Genomic DNA, 20,113 nt, shown 5'->3' on the forward strand with positions numbered 1-20,113 from the left:
ATGGTGAGAATTCCCACAAGCTATCACTGTAAAGACTAAATCAAAAAGATTTCAGGAATTAGACTGTTCAACACAGCAGCTTCCTTCATCAGTGCCTCACTTGTGAAAAATATCTTTTTATATCATGATTCAGTTCGTGTATGTGATTGTTTCATTCCCACACATGACAAATTCTGTGGCACTGACCTGGTGGACTACCTGGATGCCCAAAGCTAAGGGCATGCAGAAATGTTATTCGGTTCTTATTTCAGAAGTCTGGTACTGCTTTTAAAATACAAGCTCACAGAGGGAAGCCCACTCATATTATGGCATGATTGCACTGCCTTCATATACCAGTATTGGTTAGTACTAGGAAAGTACAAGTTTAACATTAAAATGATTTACTAGCAGCATAAAAACTAGATAAAAATCTCTCTATGTTGTGATGGGCTCTCATCAGTACTAATTAGTCAGTATTAGGTTCAACATCAGCAGAATTAACTGAATTCACTTATTTTGTAATGCCAGATCTTTTTTAAGGGGAAAACACATGTACTTAGGTAAAACAGCAGAGAGGCATTACCTGGCAATTCTCTATTATTACAGTCAATATTACTGCAAATCCATTTCTACAAGTAGACCCTAATGCCCACATTTATCCCCACTGACGTTTGACTGTGTGTATAGATAAGAAAACACCTGCATGGATCACTTAGCAGGATCAGTCTCACAGCAGGGAGAAAAAGCCAGGAAGAATGCATGTCTTCAGGACAGCGCATGCTTTCTCTGTTGAAACATGCAAGCTAAAAAGCATGAAATGATCTTGGCTGCTCTGTAGCACACAACTGTCTGAGTAACTCCTTTTCCATTGGCCATGGTACCTTGACATCAAGTTTTCAATATGCTGGGCAGATGATCCTTGATGACACTAGCCAGTGTGCGTTCTCCTCATCCAGCAAGGTGTCAGCAAGACACGAGTAACACTCTGCCGACTTTTGCTATTCCGATATACTCATGAGTGGGGAAATTTTGTATTAAATGAAAGAGACATAGCTCTGCACTGAAAATTTTACACACATGTCTTTCACAGGCCTAAACTTACAAAAAGAGCACCAGCAAAAGCCCTTAGTATTTCCACTGGGCTGATCAAGCTACTCTGGCACAGAAAGTGTGTACGGAGACTAGCAATTAGTTTCCTCAACCAAAGAAATGAGCAAGGGAAATCTGGCAGATGTTGGCTACATGTCTTTATAGGAGATGCAGAAGAGCAGCTGTTACAGGAAGGATTGTAGGGATTTCTTGTGAAAGTTGATAGCAGATGTCACCATCTGCTTCTGCCTTCTCTACGAAACAGAGGCAAAAGGGAGACTTAAAGCTGGTTAAAAAAAAGGTAACAGCAAAAAACATAAATGCAAAAGACACCCAAACATATTTACAGTGAGTAGTGGAACCTCTTACCTTCTTCCCCCGGCAAACCTGTGATCCAGATGCACAAAAGAAGTAAATAACACTCCCCATTCTCTTTAAGTCATGATTTCTTTTCATTTTAATCTTACTACACGTACTTTGACAACATTCAGCCTGCAATCTAACACCTAGCCATTTCCTCCCTGGCTGAAAGAGATCACAGAAATGAGCAGTTGTATCCTTTCCCTCTGGCTATACAGCAATGGTCTGATGACAACTGCTTTACCAGGGTTGGTAACAGACAAACAAAAATTCCCTACTGAATGGTCTACACAATGATGTCATGTGTGGGGGCAAAGTATTTATTACTTAGGGAAAAAAAAAAAACCCACAACAAAAATGAAACAAAACTACTGTTGTATTGTGTCAAGAAACACACTTACATGTTTGCACATCTTAGCAGATAACGATCAAATGAGGCAAGCAATGAAGTGGTTAACCAAATCAGAAAGTTATCTCAGACATCCAAAGGCACATCTTGTAAACCTGAGAAAAGTTCTTACATGAAACTGTGGAGAAAAAAAAAGTAAAGGCCTGTCTGGGAAGAAACAAATGATACTGTCAACAAGTAGTTTGCTTTCCCAGAGCCCAACAAAAGAACAGGAATCTTTCCAATGCTGTAAAAAAGGCTTGAATCGAGCCTCAGCTTTCCCGAAAACTAAACTTGCTAATAGCCTCACTCTTCCACTGTCAAAACCGTCATCTCACTGAACAGAAATACCTTTCCAATATTGCTGTAGAGCAGACACTTCCACACTGGTAAAACTGGGAGCCATGTTCACCTACCACTAGCAACTTGGTAACTTAGTGGTCACCACCTCCCCCATTTGGTATCCCACGATGTCGTTTTGCTTGGTTTTGGTTTTTTTTGTTTGTTTGTTTGTTTTCTTTTGGGTGTTTTTATTTTTTTTAAAGGCATTCTGCAAGAGTTTTTTAGGTTTTCTTTTGTTTGTTCATTTTTGGAAACAGAGGCCACCTTGTAGCATACTACTTATACTGTAGTGGTACTTCCTACTGTAGACAGCATTTTGCTTTTCAGCTAGTGTCATATTCAGACAATGAATAAGCTTCAAAAATGGAAGATCCCACTCTCCTTTGACATTGCCATAAATCAGGAAACACTTGTAGCTATACCTGGATAAAATTGATGAAAGTAACTGAACAAATCAGCTTTAGCAAGGTATACTGCTAAGACAGGTCTTTTCCCCAAAGCAAGCAAATTATGCTTATCTTACATTACCAGACCATTACTGGAAGTACTATGCCAGACCCTCAGCTGGCATAAATCAACCTGACCCTGTTCACTTTGGTGCAGCTGTGTTGATTTATGTGAGCTGAAAAGCATGTACTGGTCAAAAAGTGACTATTTTGTCTTATAAAACTATAAAAGTGACTAAGAAATGAAAGGCAGCATGTATAATATAAATTAAAAAAAAGTATTACAGAAAGGCTCAAAGTAGATGTATATTTTAAGATTAGTCTAACATAGCCACTCATTTTACTCGATATGAAAGATTAGATAATATTCTCTGTTGTTACATACATATGTATCTCTCGAGCGTGGACCCCAGTAATTTAATAATGTTGTACTATTCCGAAATTAAGATGTAAGGCTCAGACAGTGGGTTCTACCAACCTACAATTTATCATTGGTGGTTTTTTTTAAAGTTACTGTGGCTGTCAAAACATGAAACATTACACTTAAAAGCAAGCCCACACAGCAAACTTAAGTGTTCAGATTTGCAGTATGGTGTCACGTCTTCAGAACTACTCTTGTTACGGTCTTTCTCTTATAGAGCAAGACAGAAGTAGAAAATCAAATGAGCTTCTCAAAGCCAGCACTTCTCTCAAGCTTTGGTAATTTCAGGAAATTGGAAACCTCTCGTATTAGACTTAAGCACCCTTTACCCTTATGAACTCTTTGCAGAGTTCCTTATTGTTATATAGACTACATGAGATTAACTACTGGTGCTCCTTTCTGAGTTAAAACTGGGAAGGCTAAGGAGAAGAACTGGTATTATGAAATGAGGTGTATATTCCTAAATTCCTTTCTCACAGAAGCAGCCCTTGAGATTAGAAAGTTCTCATTTTCACTAGACTTGTGTATCACTCCCCCAGCAGTATAATATCTGAACACTGTACGAAGAGATCACGAAGCAAACCTCTTTACAACTGTCTGTTCAACTTCGCCTCAGTGACCAGCTGCTAAAAGCCACTTGGCAGACAACTGCAATCCATCTTCCTTCACCGTGAGTACTGGTACTTCAAATACAAACACTTCTGTATTCAATCACAGTCCACAACACAGGCTGCCAGGTACCAAAAAAGCATTTTGTTCATCCTAACCATTACCAGTGCAACACACCTCACGGACTCCTGCCTACAAGAAATACTAGGATTTGTCTCTTCACAGTCTTTCCCTATAAATACATTCACTGTAGGAAGCTTGCATTTTCAGAAGTGTGATTAATACTTCAGATATGGGGAAAAAAATGTGCACAGTCTGCCGGGACAGATCATCTCTGTACCTCAGCAAGCGGCACTGCCACAACCTTCTCCTTGCCACTGACTCCCGGGGATTATGTTTCGTGTGAGCAAGATGCACTTAGTGTCACCATCAATGGGATGCTGTATCCAATCAGTTCATTGTAACACTAACCCAACTGGAATAATGGTGTGTCACATTGGAATATAAGGTATTCCCAATCTCTGAAATCAGTAGAACTGAAAAAGAAAAAGCCAATGAAATAAGGCATTTTAAAACTTCCATGTATATTACCATCTCTACATAGGAATTAGAAATGCCAGTTAAATCCCGGTTTTCTCCCAAGGCACTTCTGCAGTCTTCAAAAACATTGGGAAAATGATGATATTAGGAAAAAAACTCTAAGAACTACTTTTCTTCCATTTTCTTCTCTATATAAATTTACAGACTTTCTCCCATAAAACACTAAGGAAGTGGCACTGGGCTGTGGTTACAGGTGCTTCCATGGTATGTACTCCCACTAAAGCAAACAGAGCCAACCAAAAACATTTCTAAGACAAAGTTCCTGTTCGTGGCGTAAGGGGCTTAAAACTGCACCCAACATATACATACAACCAAAAGTACAGCCTGAGACTTCAAAGCACAGACTTGGGTTCTCCACAGGGACAGTAAATGTGTTGAAAAGAGACTTCGGCTTGGAAGCTCCATTGCAGCAGTGTCAAGCTGGAACAAATGTTCAGAAGGATCAAAATACCAACGAGTACTGAAGTTTTCCTCCTTCAAAACGGCACAAGCTTATAGGGAAGCAGCAGAAATAGTAAATGTGTTCCTGTAATTTCCATCTCATCTAGTAGCTCCCTCAAGTTAATATTTAGCATTGCGTATTCCCTCATTCTTTATGTTGGTCTGAATGTTTTAATTACATAAGGATAACTCAGAGCAATTTGGGCATCAGTTTACAGCACACTGAGAATAAATGACAGTGAACTGTTTAGAAGAAAGCAAAGTATTAGGGCTTCTAAATGAAACAATCAGTGGATTTTATTCTCTTTTAATTTTGAACTTGTACTGTCAACTGCTCCAGTGAGGTGATGCAACAACTTCTACCACCAGTATTTGATTCACCCTTACCGTAAATGCTGTCTACCCAGTGTATTAAAAGCTGCCTGCCCAGTGTACTATGAGGTTTCACAGCTGTGGCTCCCAAAGACTTAAATCAGTATTTAAATCGTATTGACACCAACTAGTTCTTTTTTTTTTTTTTTTTTTTTAAGCAGAGTTGCAATTATGGTCTATTTTATATTTGTAAGTATGACTAAAATTACTATATTTTTTGTGCCAGGCTATAATTTATATAATTGCATTCCTGTAAAATTTGAATTTATTTTTCACTTAGAAACAGACCACAATAAAAGGCTTCTGCACTGAGAATCCAGTTTTCTGTGTTAATTTAAAGTTTAATTTTATAGTGTTTGGTACAGTCATAGTACTTTAAGGGCAGAGGAAAATTGTCACTGTATGAGACTTTTAATCAGCCACGGACTCTTACTCAAACTAAATACCAGTATTAATTGTTCATAAAGTACTGCAAGAGGAAAAGAGATGATTAAGTGGAGTTTAAGCTGCATTGTTATTAAGGATTAAACAGAAAGGCATTTTAAAGCCATGTGTTAAAAGCTGTCTTGTCAGAAGGTATGGGCCATAATCCACAGACTTTTCAAAATATACCAGGCTGTACTCATTAGTCTTATGAATTTAGAGGGTCTGTTATTTCTGCCTCTTAATTTGACATCTATATGCAAATAAAATCTTCAGTACAAGTCACACCTAAAATTGCATGTTATGCAGTTGCCCATCTGAAATGTTTAGAAAACTTGCCTTTTACTGTGTCCTGTTAATATTTTAGCCTTAATTTATTGTCAAGAGTGAAAGAAAATTCAGGGATGTTACGAGGTCATTGCAGTCTCTAGAGAGCACTGGTACACAAAATCAGATACGCAAGCCTCCCTCCAGGCTCAGAGGGCTACAAAATGGAATATGATGCTTGAAAGGGAAAGCTGCTGCTCTGCAGGCTTGGGGACAGCCAGGAGGACTGCAAGAAACCCTGTGAGCGGGCTACGAGTCACGACACCCTCCCTACAGAATTTTGGCAAGTTTAAATGAAACCTGTGGATGCATTGTTTCATTTTTCCGGTCAGATGTATGCCAAGTTGGGAACGGTTTCACGCGGATTTTCTAACCTCTCCTGGGGCTTTCGTGATTGAAGAGGATGCCGTTGACAGCAAAGAGATTGTAGGCCTCTCTGAAGTTCACCACAATCCAGTAGGCATACAGTTTTGCTGCCCCTGCAAAAAATAATTTTAAAGCGTTACGTATATCCGCTCTGCTTGTACACGGCTCAGACAGATGCACATACACAACTCTCTCACATGCAGGGAGAAGTCCGCATTTCAGCACTGGAGTGCATTAGAATTTGATTCATTCCCTGTACGTGTCACACTTCATATGGGAAAAAAACATCCAGCTCAATAAACAGCAGTGGAATGGGAAAACATTCCTCCTCTGTGCAGCTTCTGAACTGCCCAGGAAGTGTTAGGGCACTTTCTCACTTGTTTTCTTATGCACACTCAGCATAGCACTTTTTCTTTTATAATATAATTAACACAGCCAGAGTGTGTGAAATATGCCACTGTGGTGACCCCTGCTAATAAAAAAAAAATTACTTTGGAGGAATAGAAGTGAAAATCTGGTGCCTTAACACTTAAATTGATTTGAAACCTTATCACCAAATTCCTCCATGCACATTGCTTTAATAAGTGTTTCAAATTTCATGCGAGTTCAAGAAGGAAGAAGTGAACTCCCGGGAGTTTTTCATTTAGGCAACAAAAAATATGAAACCTTATCACTTCAGTGGTATCTCACAACCCTTTGTGAAGGAAAAGTCACCCTTCCCCCCTCTCTACAAGAGTTCTCTACCTCTGAGCTGAATGAACACGGTCTTGTGAAGTGAGATGCTAATTTCCAACCCCCAGGCAATGGCAGCAAATACTTTTTATAGAGTAATTCATAAAGGTATGCCTCTCGACATGTCTAGTCACTTTAGCTCTATCGTCATTCTAATCTCACGCCCAAATGACTTCAGCCCTGAGACATGAGTGGGGAGAACAGACAGACAGACACCGCACACACCACCAGCGATCCTCACCGTAAGGCGATCTTGGGTAAAAAGGGGTGGTCTCCTTTTGTGGGATTTCTTGCACTTTTCCAAAAAGTTCACTGGTGGAGGCTTGGTAGAACTTCACAGAGTTGATAAGGCCACAGGTCTTAATAGCATCTAAGAGCCGTAAAGTGCCAACCCCATCAACATCAGCAGTATATTCTGCTAGGTCGAAAGAAATCTTAGGGAGAGAAAGAAATAAAAACCACAATGATTTTACTAGGGGAACCAGCACATGCTGTGATCATGTACAACCAAAGTAATACACCACTTATCACAGACCATCTAGACACTTTTGGACAGAGTAGATGCTCAGTTTACAAAAGTGCCCTCAAAGGATTTCTAAGAATAAACAAGTAGCTCCATAAATAGCAGAACCAAAAGACTGGTGTTCCCTGATCTCCCTCTCAGGATTACTTTCCCATGTGAAGGAAGGGGTAAAGCCTCCCCACAGTGGGAGCAGTATCAGGCGCTCTCTCATCTCCATAGCTGCCAATTTTCACAATATTCACTTGGGCTTAATATCTTTGACACACTTGAATGTGGTTAAAATTGTCCTATATATATATATATATATATATATGTATGTTTAAAATATTAGGTTATACAGACAGCATGACAGCATAAATAAACATTAAAAAAAATAAATCAACCAGAAACTTTAAACGAGGTCCAAAGTTTTGCAATTTAACGACACATCAAAATGGAGACAAACAGATATATCTGCTATCAAATGCACTCCCAACCCCACCTGATGAAGGTGTACAAGAGCTGTGGCTTCTGCACAGAGGTTAGGGGGATGCTGAAGTGGGAGATCAAAGGGTGGAGGTATCCAAAAGAAACCTGACATACCCTTCAAAGTAAGATAACAAACACGTGCACATTGCTGGACCAAGGCTCCTCTTTCTCTACCTGCTCCAGTAGTTCCCAGTTATCTTTATGATGAGCTTGATTGTGGCACAGGCCATGTGACAGTGCTTCAGTCTAGGCTTTCAGAGTGTTTCAAAAATACATTAATTCTGTTCCTCGCAGTTACAGAACTAAAATAAAACCCTGAAAAAGTAAGCTGAAGGTAAAAGATGTGTTGTGACCACTCCAATCTGCAGGCAGGAGGAAAAACACTCAGAAGGGAGCTCCCTCTGCTTGCTTGGTGGGTACAGGCTGGTCGGTTGGATGTACTGACAGAGCTCCTGGACTCTGAAGAATTTTCTCCCACAGCACCCACAGAGGCACGTTCCCCCTCTTTTCTACATCTTCTCTCCAACCCAGGGATTTTGCTCATGCCAGTTTTTGAAAAAGTGCTCCCTGTTTATACTTGCCAATGTTATAAAAAAGTAAAGGGGAACGAACCTTTAGGGCAATCTCCTCAACTGCCCTGACCCAAGGAAGAATTATTTTACCTATGTCCCCTCTGGCTGATGACTGACTGTCAGGAACGAGCTCTAGAGTGATGGCAATGCTACAGTCTCTGTATATGATCTAGGCTAGAGGTTAGTAAGATACTACCAAAGTCAGATAGCACAGATCTATGATCCCCTCTCCATTAGTCTTCAGTGACAGGGTAACTAGTAATGGAATAGAGGGTGATCGACCATAGCTGGACAAGCCGAGCTATCTCAGTGAAATCAGTGGGAAACTTGTCACTTACCAGGTATTTTTTCAGGCTCTTTACAGATTCAGCCAGCCAGCCCTGTATTCATTTCTCCCGTTAAGCCACTTTCCTTCACTATGCAGTAATCACTAGAGGTTTAAGGCTTATTTACCCAGCAGATGAAATAAAAATAATTAGATTAATTTGAATTTGCACTTATGGTTAATTTAATACAGGTATGAAATAATCTAGATTGTGTTACTGTGCTCCAAAATAAAAAAGTTCTCACACAGTTTTGATCTGAATAGCCAACGGTATGAACAAAAACAAACTTTATTTTTACTTTTTCTTAAAAAAAAAAAAAAAAAAGACACCTGATATTTTGGCTTGTTAACCTGGTATGACCCAGCTGAAATTGAGCACTGATCCACTGAGAAGTGCTGAGCATTTTTTGTTTTAATCCATTTGGCACAAAGATGACAGCCACTTAAGGTCTCTCAGCTTTGTTGTCAGAGTAACTCCTGGGAAAACATCTTGATGAATAGGTGATACGGTCAATAATGCACTAATGAACATAAATTAGTATATTTACTGTATGGTTAGCACCTTTGCATATTCACAGTAACATCCCAGTTGTCTAACTAAAGGCAAAACACTTACTAATTGTAGCAGAACCAGGAATTTACCTGTATTAAGGTATTGCTTCCAACAAATAACCTGCTAAAAACACCACCCCAAAATGCAAATCTTTGCTTATATATTCTACTACAAAGTAAATTGCACATGTAACTGAGGTGGTCTTAAACCAGAGCTCCCAGATTATAAAACTTCTTAACTGGAGTGAGCAATGAGTCTGTGGCAGCAGCACTGGGAACTGCTCTCCCTGGCTGATGCAGAGACCAGTTTCACAAGAGATGGTTTTCCCTGTTGCCTTATGAATGACCTCAGTCTTCACCTAGAAAAATCACTCCCTGGGGTGTGAGGTAATTATGCCTCCACGCTGGCCGGCTCTGAGTGTCCTCAAGTAGAAACTGCCAGCTTTGTGCCTGTTCGGTGTTTTGTAATGTGGACTATTGTTCACTGGGGACAGGGCTCAGACCACTAAACACATTTCATTTTGGAGTGCAGGTTAGACTAGAATGGCATTCATGAAAATAAAAAATGCTTTTATCCACTAAAACCTCCAACACCAAAAACGCTGGACTGTTAAGACACTCTGTGCAGTATAGAAGCAGTAACATGGCAAATACAGATAAATGCACACTAGTTTTTAATTTGATTTCAATTCAAAGTTAACAATGTAGAAGAATTTTGTAAAATACTGGATTGATTAAGTAGTTATAAATCAAGCAGGGCAGAGCAGGAAAAGGTGCTGAGTTACCCATTGCCACATTATTTCCCTCTCCTTATATATGTTATTTTATGCAAGATCAGCAGTAAGACTGGAGTAAAAATAATAAAATAATGCAGGGACCTCATTAAGAGGGACGTGCAAGAGAGAATTGACATGCACGCACAACACACACAAAAAAGATCAGGGTCTGAGTTATAGAAACTTCATATGGAATCAGATTCAATAGTTGTTACTCATAGAAATAATCTTCACTGGTGCACTGAGCTCAGTGGGACCATCAGAGAATAAAAACTTCATGGAAATGATGGCAAAGGCATTTGTATGAAAGCTAAGAATGAGTTACACTTTCTGAAAGATTAAATGTTTATCCAGTGGAAAAAAAAGTTTAGGTAATACCTAGAGATGAAAGTTTTCAAACAGCCTGATTTATGACAACTGTCTTAAGTGCCTGAATCAGGAATCTCATCTCCCTGTATAGTAAAGTACACTGTAACGACAGTGGTGAGTCAGAGCAGAAAGCCTGATAGAGATGGTCTTGATTATGCTTTGGAGAAACTATATACATACTAGGTTTTTTTTAATTTAGCTACCTAAGATAGATAGATACTCCATTCTAACCTCAAAAATCCAAAACTATCAGCTACTGTCAACTGCGTAAAGTAAGCCATGCAACTGACAGCTTTTTCTGAAGACAAAACCAGGAGTTTTTGTAACAACTGGAGTAGGGAAGACTTTGCTTGGCAGGACCTTTAAGCCTGAAAGTTTTCTGAAAAGTTATTGAAGGCATGGATCCAGTACTTCTTTACCCTCTTTGGGCAGACTTTGTGACAAAGGGAGAGCAGGACATACCAACAAAACAGAAATTGTCTACATGGAACGTGTTAGTCTGAGTGACCTTGGTGCACCCTTCCCATGTACAATGGGGACATCGTGCTTCTGTAGTTGTCATCATTAATCTGTGCAGATACTGTGAATGTATATGCTTAAGATGTGTCTATTTATTCCATTCAATAGATAGCGGTTAACAGTGTGTCATTCATCAGATGTAGATAGAAAAATAGAGATACTTAATCCTTGGTCAAAAATACTTCAGTTCCAGGTTTTCAGGTCCTGAACACTTTGCAGAATTGCCTTAAAGAATACTAAAAAGCAGACAGACCCCTTATGTACATAGGACTTCTACATATTGAGTATCTTCATTGCTGGACTCATCCCTGATACAGCGCTAGTACATTTCAAACACATTCTTCGACAAGTAAAAATTTCAATAGCAAGGCTTACCCATAGGATGATAAATTTTTCTTGAGAAAAATATGATTTAATTAGTTATAACATTCCTGGAATCACAGAACACAACACAAATACATTGAACCACATTATGCCTCCTCTTTCACGTGGCTCCAAGAATTACAGTGAGTTTTGTGAACTGGTTTCTACCTTTTGAATGTGAACTCTTGGTTCCCCCCCCCCCCCCGTCATTTCTTTCTTTCTTTATAATTGCCAGATTCAATCTTTACCAGAGATTTGAATTTAATAGAGCAATGTTTTAAATATGATGTTTCCCAACTGATCATTCAAAACCAAGCTTAGCAAGGTCTTTTACAAGATTTAAAAGCTTACTAAAAACTATCTAAATGAAAACATATGGGTATTACCCTCCACAAGAACACATTCCTATCATGTCTATGAGTACTATATACGAGACTGCAGACTTACTACTTGCTTCTGACCAATGCATTGTCAACAGAGGCGATATTCTGAAAATAAGTATCAATTTAGCACACAGAGGTTTGAGATATTTCATCTCTGTTTTGTCATTTGGAACAACCCAACAGATGAGCTGCAATCATATTAACTAATTAGCTTTCAACCAAAAAATAGCATGTGCTAGCAGAATATAGTTCAATGCCCTACCTAAGAAATATAAATAATGATTTGAAATTTCATTTCCTCCTTACAGCCTTCTCAATTTCAGAAGATGGGATTTCTGGAAGGCTGGTGTTATAAGAGGGAAGCTTATGTGAAGCCCCAGGAGGAAATAGGATAATATAAATGTAAATTATTATTCTTTCACTGTAAAAACAAAGGTGGCTAACCTAACTATAGCATTAAAATAATCAGCCTTGCTCTCTCGAAAAAAGCCTACAGTAGATTCTTTAGATTTATCAGAGTAAAAGATATGTATTAGATCTCTTTAAGTATTGAGAAAGGCTTACACCTGAAAAGTAAATCACAAAGAAGAAAAACTGCTCAGAAACACTTCAAGTCTCACAAGTTTCACAGCGGTTACTTTTTTGTATTCTTTAAAATCAATTCTGTTTGCTTTGAATATTCAGTGTGCCTTCCACTGCCAATAAAAACCACTGGGATCACTTATATCATCTCAGTAAATAAACTGCTCAACCCCTAGGAACAGGCACGTAAAGCATAACATTCCAGTTGCTAAATCTAATACAGACTATGGGCCAAACATTCCTATAAAGTCCTAACACATTGAAAAAAAAAAATCCTAGGGATATTAGGAAGTCTCAAGAATCTGGAGGGAGCTGGGCAGTGTCAAGGTGATGGGGAAAAACCTATATATCTACAAAAATGTCAGGTAACCTTCTAGGAGAATATGGCAATTCCGCTTCCTCCCAACCCCATAACTCATAATGAATGCTTAACTCATTGTCCTCTCACCCAATAAAAGAAGTAGTCAAAAGGCAGCAAAATCCCACAAATAATGATATATTTTTTGTTATGTAGAAAATTAATCAATTAAATAGTTCTGAACTTACTATTAACCTACACTGTTGATATCTTAAAGCCCTATTCAACTTCTTAGCTAAATAGAAATTGACTGAAAAGCAGTGACTGAAAATCTGGATAAAAGGAACACAACTTTTGTGAACTTACCTTCTTTCCTATTTCTTTCCCTGTTCTTTCATTAATAAGACAGAAAAAATAAAGTGATCCATAAAGAATGAGAGCAATTTGACACCTGATTATAAGCAGAAAATTAGCAGCAAAAAGTTTTTTAAGCGGAAGCAGAAGTCAACATTTTTTCCTAAAATTCATGTTAACTCAAGTCATTCAAAATATTGCTGCAGCGAAAGAGCTTGGATAACTTGGATTTTCAAGCTTCTTATGATGCAAAGGAATAAGCAGTGCAGCTGATAAAAGATGTGCTTCTCTGTCAGTGCTTACGCTGAGGTCCCAGTGGCTGAGTCCCACTATGGACTGCAGGACAGGGGACCTCAGAGAGCCTTCCTGAAGTGGCTAGAAGTTTGGGTTTGAAATCAGTGGGCCAACATTTCACTTCCACCTCTAAGTATGAAGACCCAAATCAAAGTGCAAAAGTAAGCTATTTGCTGTTTAGGGATCTTAAATGATCCTTCATGATCTTCATGTTTTGTAACCTGCCATAAACCACAACAGACTCTGCTTTTACGGACCAGCTGAGTCCAATACAAGTATCCCCACAGTGGTCTCCACCACACACAAAAAGGGAAGCCTGAATGTAAACCCGTTCGTTGCCTGAGACACACACACACCCCTTTGTGCCCACAGAAGGAGCACAAATGTGGGGTGAAGAAGAGTTGAGTTCATTCATGGCTCCCCACCACTCACTTCTCCAAGTGCATTGAGATCTGGGAAATGTGCATTGAGGAAAAAAGGGGTGGGATGAAGCAGAAGCCTCACCACAAAAGTGTACTTTCAAGTCTGAAAAAATTACTGAGGATAACAGCAGCAGCAAAACTACGCATCACCTTTCACCACATCCCCAAGGATCAGGCACTGCAGAATCCAAAAGCAGCTGTTACCTTTCAGCTCCACAAGCGCTAAAAAATTCATGAACAGCTAAGCTATACTGCTATTGCCCACACGAGATACAAGAGAGCTGCTAGACTTGCTGAAGTCCCCAGCCATCTTGCAGTTGAAATACCCTGCAACAGAGTCTTCCCTAAGGGGCAGCAACTTTCTTTGTGGAGCTGAGATACTCAAGGATTAGGGGCAAGAGGTCCCCTAACATACTCCACAGTGTATGTTCATATAGCAGCTTCTCATGGTTTGGCTTGGGTAAGCTTTCCTTACAACTCTCTCTCCTCTTGATTAATGCCAAGTTCTTGATGCAAATTTTCTGACATAATCTTTACAGAGAAATAGCTTGGCATTATTAAAACAGGTTTCCTTTTCCCCTCTTATGAGTAAAAACTACTACTTGCTTTTTGTTGGGGGAAAAAAGAGAAAGGAAATCAACCCAAACGCAGAGAATAAGCCTGGAGAAATACTCCCTGGGTGGTTAAAGTTTTATATTTATAAGACTAGTAAGGGTTGATAGTTGGATTAGTTATTTAGTTTCTTTAAAAAGTGACTCCTCCCTGGCAAACTGCAGGTGTGGTTGTAAATCCAGCTCACGAGGTCATCATGTTCACCCTTGCCTCTAAAACAGCCCATGAGTATATGCCTGACCAGTTAAGAAATACAGAACCACCAGTCGCCTGTTATTTTCAAAATGCTGATGCCCCAACCCTTAACTTGGAATATCCATTCTCCATTTTAATTTTAAAAAGTCTCCTACATCCTGTACAGTTTTCTTGGCCACTGATTAGTGATTGAAAGGTGTGTTTTGGAACAGATCTCCAAACAGAGGTAATTTGTAAATTGTTTATTCTTCTGCTTATTGACTAGCTAATATAGTGGATTAAGAGAATTTAAGAGACCGGATTAAAAGAGAGTTGCCCAGCGACAGGTCAAAAGGCAACAGACACAAGTTGAAACATGAAAAATTACAATTAGATATTAGGAAAAAAAGTTCACAGCATGGGTAGTCTGCACAGAACCTGTTTCAGTGCTAGAGGCTGTGGCATCTCCACCCTTGGAGATACTCAAAACTCAATCAGACATAGCCCTGAGTCACCTGCTGTAAACTGCCCCTGCTTTATGGAAAGAGCTGGTCCAGATGTCATTTGGAGATTGCTCCCTAAATTATTGCACAACTTTAAGATGACAGGGAGATGGGATTACAGCAGCGAGTTTTGGTGTTCAGACACATAGCACCATCCAATGAGTAGAAAGTGGATGTACAGTGTGCAAGAATAAAACCTGGTCTTGTAGAAAACCAGCGATTTCTGCTGGGGGAGTAGAGAGTTGTTCACAGCAACTTTCAGAGGCACATGGTCCAACTTGCTATTCATCACGTCTCCTCCACAGAAGAGCTTCAGATAGAGGAATGCACAGATCTGATAGTAAAAAAAAATACCAAAGTGGAGGAGGAGGAGGAGGGATATCACAGAACATGAGATTCAGTATGGCCATAAACCTTTGTCACAAAAATGTAACCTCCCCATTAGTTTTGCTTATCTTCTCATCCATTTGTTATTAATTTGATGGAACTAAGGAGTTGTCAGGGTTATGTGATGCAAGGGATTTATCTTGCAGAACAATCTCCAACCCACTATTCAAAGTCTTTAGTTTCAAATTACAGAGATTAGCAAAGAAGCTTTTAAAAAAGAAGCACTGATTCTTTGCTCCTTTTCAGCATGATTTTGTTCAGGGATAGTTTGAACAATATACATGTTGACTCAAGTTTTTAAGTACAAGGCACATGCAGCAAAGTCAGGATGGGTTTTGATGATTCAAATTGTGTAGCTTCAATGGCTAGTGACACTGTAATACCATAAAAGCTTTTTTACATACTGAAGTCCAGCTGTGCCAGAAGCTTTAAATGCTATTTAGTAGAAAGACAAAAAGGGGCAACTTGCAGAGTCACTAGAGAACATTCAAAGGGAGATGTAAAAAGATAGCCAATTCATTTCGCTTTATACATACCAGGGGAATAGAGAACTATGACTAAAATGCATGCAGGGAATGCAGTCACTTTGAAAGAAACAGCACCATTTTTACTCACTTTCACATATAAAGACATTAATTTAAAACATACAGGTTATTTAAAATTATAACATGACAATTAGGTTATAGTATTAATATTTTTTTAACTTCTGATTTTTTTAAAAAAACTTTCATCCTTGCTTCCTTGATGCTTTCAGAACACACAGAAGGATGCTCTGCACAGAAGTGATGAAAACATCATCGCAAGCAAAAAGAAACAAAAAAGAAACAAACCCCACAAAACCTAAAAAACCTTCATTGCCCATCTGCTTTATGATTTTGACAGACTTTCAGTGGATGACAATATAGATAATTAAAGCAGTAATCTACTATGGCACAGTTTTGTTCACCCTCTGCCTTCCCAGAGTCTCTCCTCTCTGCCTTCCCAGCCAGCTAGACTGACGTAACACAACAGACCCTCCCAAATATTGATACAAGTCCCATATTGCCTGGAAGCCAGAATTACCCCAATGCATTGCAAATGACTACCCTGCTGTACTCTCTTGCAACTCTTGCTAATGCATAAAGTAATATCTCCCCAGGTTTATGGGCCCTGCCAGAAGTCTTGCTTTTTCAATCAGAGAAAAATTATTTCCCCAGCATTTATTACTTATCACTTGAGAAGATTACTTCCCAGACTGCAATTCCTCATGCCAAACGGCATCATTTCAGAAAGCTTAGAAGCAGTTCAAACAACTGTTTCTCAGGTACCCCTGAAGTAACAAAAATGCTCCTCCCTGCATGAGGAAATAAAATATTACACATGGATATGGAGATCACAGACTTGAATATGGACTAGGGTCTTTTTTCCTTAAGGGCATTTAATCTGGAAATAAAGTGTACTGAATGAATGAAGAACCTTTGTAGAATAACTTCTCAACTTTTTGAAATCCAAGTAAGTACAAATTTAAAACTTCCTATAATATTGGAACCTTTGTTTAACAAAAATCTTTCTTTTTTTGTTACTTTCCTCCCCCACCCACACATTATCTACTGACAATTGTCTGACCAGTTTGCCAAGTTGTATTTGTCATTATTCTGAGTTGGCTTGCTGTGCTATATCCACCTAGTAACTGATGTAGCAAAGACTGCCATAAAAAGATGAGAAAAAACCACTGTCTCCTAGTAAAGCCCTCTAGATCATCCCGACCAAGCTGAATGAAGCATCTATAGAGATACAACACATACTTTACAAAAGACCACTTTCTATAATGTTTAACAAAAGCTTTCACCTTGAAATCACTGTAATTTTTCATTTTCTGAAATTAAAAGCATTTTCTCCCCCTCCCAACAACAAGAATTGCTATCTCCTTCCTTACGGCTAATGAGGGTTGAAAGAGCTTCCCTACTTCACAGGGATATTGCAAGAAAAAAATGAATTACATGAATGTGCATGTATTACTTATTTATGGGACCATAAACCCAATTAGACAGACTGCCCATAAATATGCCTGACTCAGCCTTTCAAATTGAAAGCTAAGGGTGCAGACACAGCCAAGTCACTGCAAGAAAACAAGTTGCCATTTCTCTGTAGAGACAAGGTAATGCTATCTGGAAGCACTCTTAAACCACAGCAAATGCATGATAAAGCAACTTATCTCAGCTCTCTTACCGTCAGCTACTCTAAAATCAAATCACTTAATTCATCACAGTCTAAGAGTGGACAGGTACCTCAGCTCTGACCACACATTGCAGTTTGTTACTTTATGGTGCTTTGGTCATGGCTGAGCTTTCAAAATAGGCAGGACTTCAGGAAGACAAATGAGAACATAAAGTTTTGAGGAAATAAATAAGCACATGCACACACACGCACAGAGAGAAAAAATCATGACTTTTTGTCTTGGGCACAGCTGCCTAGGGAACATCCTCTGCCCTGAAGTACCTGAGGGGGGGTTCAGAGCTCAGACACTGAACATCACTCAGACACATGCATCAGTATGGAAAAAGAGATGCTAAGTACTCCATCTCAGCAGGCAAACAATGCCTGCCCCTGGTTTGTGCACTCAGTTTATTCTTAAAACACTAAAGTCGTGTTCTTCACAAAGATGCCACACTTAGAGAAAAGTACTATAAAACCGTATCTTCTAAACAAATGCCATCGCTTCAAACCTGTTTCTGGTCCACTCACTCCCCTCAGTAAATCCATATACTCATTTGCCATGGGTACTAATCACTTACAATTCTTCGTTATGTTACGCCTACGTAGACCTAGTTCTACTTTCTGGTTTGCCATAAAGCAACCAAAAACTACACCAACTCCTCTTAAGCTAGAATGTTTTCAGCATACCTCAGACTTCTATGTAATTAATTTCTGAGGCTTTTGTTCATTTATACTGCATGTGCATTAAGAATTAAATTGGGATGGCTAATTTTGTAGGGTAAATTTGGATGGGTACGTAGGTACTGACAAAAGACATGCAGCCACAGTCGCCACCTTCCCAGTTCCTGTGCCAGTACTCCAGCAGGAATGATGGGAAAATGAATAAACATGAAACAGCATGTCAAGAAGTAAGTCACCATTTTTTTTTCTCTCCAGTTTTCTTTTTCGAATAGGTTAAATAATTGCCTTTTCTTTCAATGCCCAAGGTCATCTTCTGTGAAATTTCACTCCAAAATCTCACTCAAAGAAAGGTCAACAATTCCAAAACCTTTCTAGTTTTTTCCCACAAAACCAGCAGCATTCTTTTCCCTTTTTTTGTTCTTGAGAACAACTGACATTTAAAATATTCTTTAAATAAATACAATAATCTGAGGTCTGCACTTGCCCTGAAAGCAAACCACTGAATCCTCCAAATTCATTAAAATTACAACCAACAAACCAAAAAAAACCCCACCCCACCTTGAAATGCTAAAGTAGGTGATCGCTAGTAGATGAGCACTAATACCCTTACCTTTAGTGCATGTACAGGCACTACATATGATAAATTTTAAAATCAGTGTATTAATAGCATCCACAAATACAGGAGCTGATGATGGCTTTGTTAGGAATGATGTAATAAACCTGTAGAAACAGCTTTAACTCACTGTAGTAACACCTAATTTTAACACTCCATTTCAGGCAAGATGGGGATAGCAATAATTGCGTACCTCAAAGTGGACTGTGATAACTCTTCATCCCGTGTAGGGAGCTACAGGAGTGGAAGACACTATTATCACCACTGCTAGCACTCAGATTCCAGTGTGATTACAACACTTGAAAAACCACAAGCCTTACATCTCCAGTTGCATCCTTTCAGGGAGAACACTGCTGTTTTCTATGTGACAGTGAGCACTGAACTCAAAGGCAATCCCCTGCATAAAATGGTCTACTTAACTCATCTGCCTCAGAAGTATGTGGGTGCCTAGCTAGAAAGAAACCTGTGGGATGAATCAGAAAAAAACCGTGTGTCTTGACAGGTATGTGGGGGTGAAGGGGAAAAGGCCAAGGGGCAGAGTGCATAAAGGGATGAGAACCTCTGGTTAAAGTTTTTTATTATTTTTCCCTTTTCTGAACAAGCAAGGTGATACTCTCAGAAAATAAATCAGTCTGTTAGATTTTCTGCTGGCATCACCTTTGCCTTTACTTTATTCTTATATTTATTATTGACTATTGCAGTGTCTCCACCACAAATCTTAGAAAATAATGTATAGGCATTAATTTTAAAAGGCAGCTTTGGCACTCATGAGGCACGGTGATCATAAATCAAAGCAGAACATTGCAACTGATTTGTGTGCTGTAACCAACAATGCTAACCTCAGCCCTGTTTTTCACCTGTCTCTTGAACACCAAGGTAAGCCATTCAGGAAACAGTGATGTGGTAGTCAACTAACTGCACAAAACCAACAAGTTTGGGAGTTTCCCCTCTCACCCCCATGAACAACTACTGTATTACTTCAGTCCACCTGCCTGTGCCCTAAGACAACGTTGATGTTTTTGTCTCTTGTAGTGTTAGGAGTGACAAGAGACCATATTGACCCCTACAAGACAGTGCTCCTCTTTGTCTGTACTAGACTGTGGCATTCGACGCATCCCCGTAAACCCCTGATAACGGCAGCTTCGAGTAAGGCTTGACTGGCATATAAAAAGCTCCATCAGCTTTCAGAGTGATTTTTGCTGCCTCAGGATGAGGCATGTTGGAAAAGCAATGTCAAAGACAAGACCAAGTT

The 20,113-nt window shown here is 39.2% G+C and overlaps 1 protein-coding gene across 2 annotated transcripts in view; it reads right to left on the bottom strand.

Moving 5' to 3' along the window:
* Positions 1-20,113, bottom strand: part of GMDS (GDP-mannose 4,6-dehydratase) — a 427,309-nt gene that overhangs the window by 250,114 nt on the left and 157,082 nt on the right. For both annotated transcript variants that reach the window (XM_040587295.1, XM_040587293.1), the window contains exons 5-6: positions 7,137-7,329; positions 6,172-6,276 (exon numbers count right to left, since the gene is read on the bottom strand). In XM_040587295.1, the coding sequence (XP_040443229.1) occupies positions 6,172-6,276; positions 7,137-7,329 (298 nt within the window). The remainder of the gene's footprint in view (positions 1-6,171; positions 6,277-7,136; positions 7,330-20,113) is intronic.

The sequence above is a fragment of the Falco naumanni genome, chromosome 3 (genome assembly GCF_017639655.2).
Source record: "Falco naumanni isolate bFalNau1 chromosome 3, bFalNau1.pat, whole genome shotgun sequence".
NCBI lineage: Eukaryota > Metazoa > Chordata > Aves > Falconiformes > Falconidae > Falco > Falco naumanni.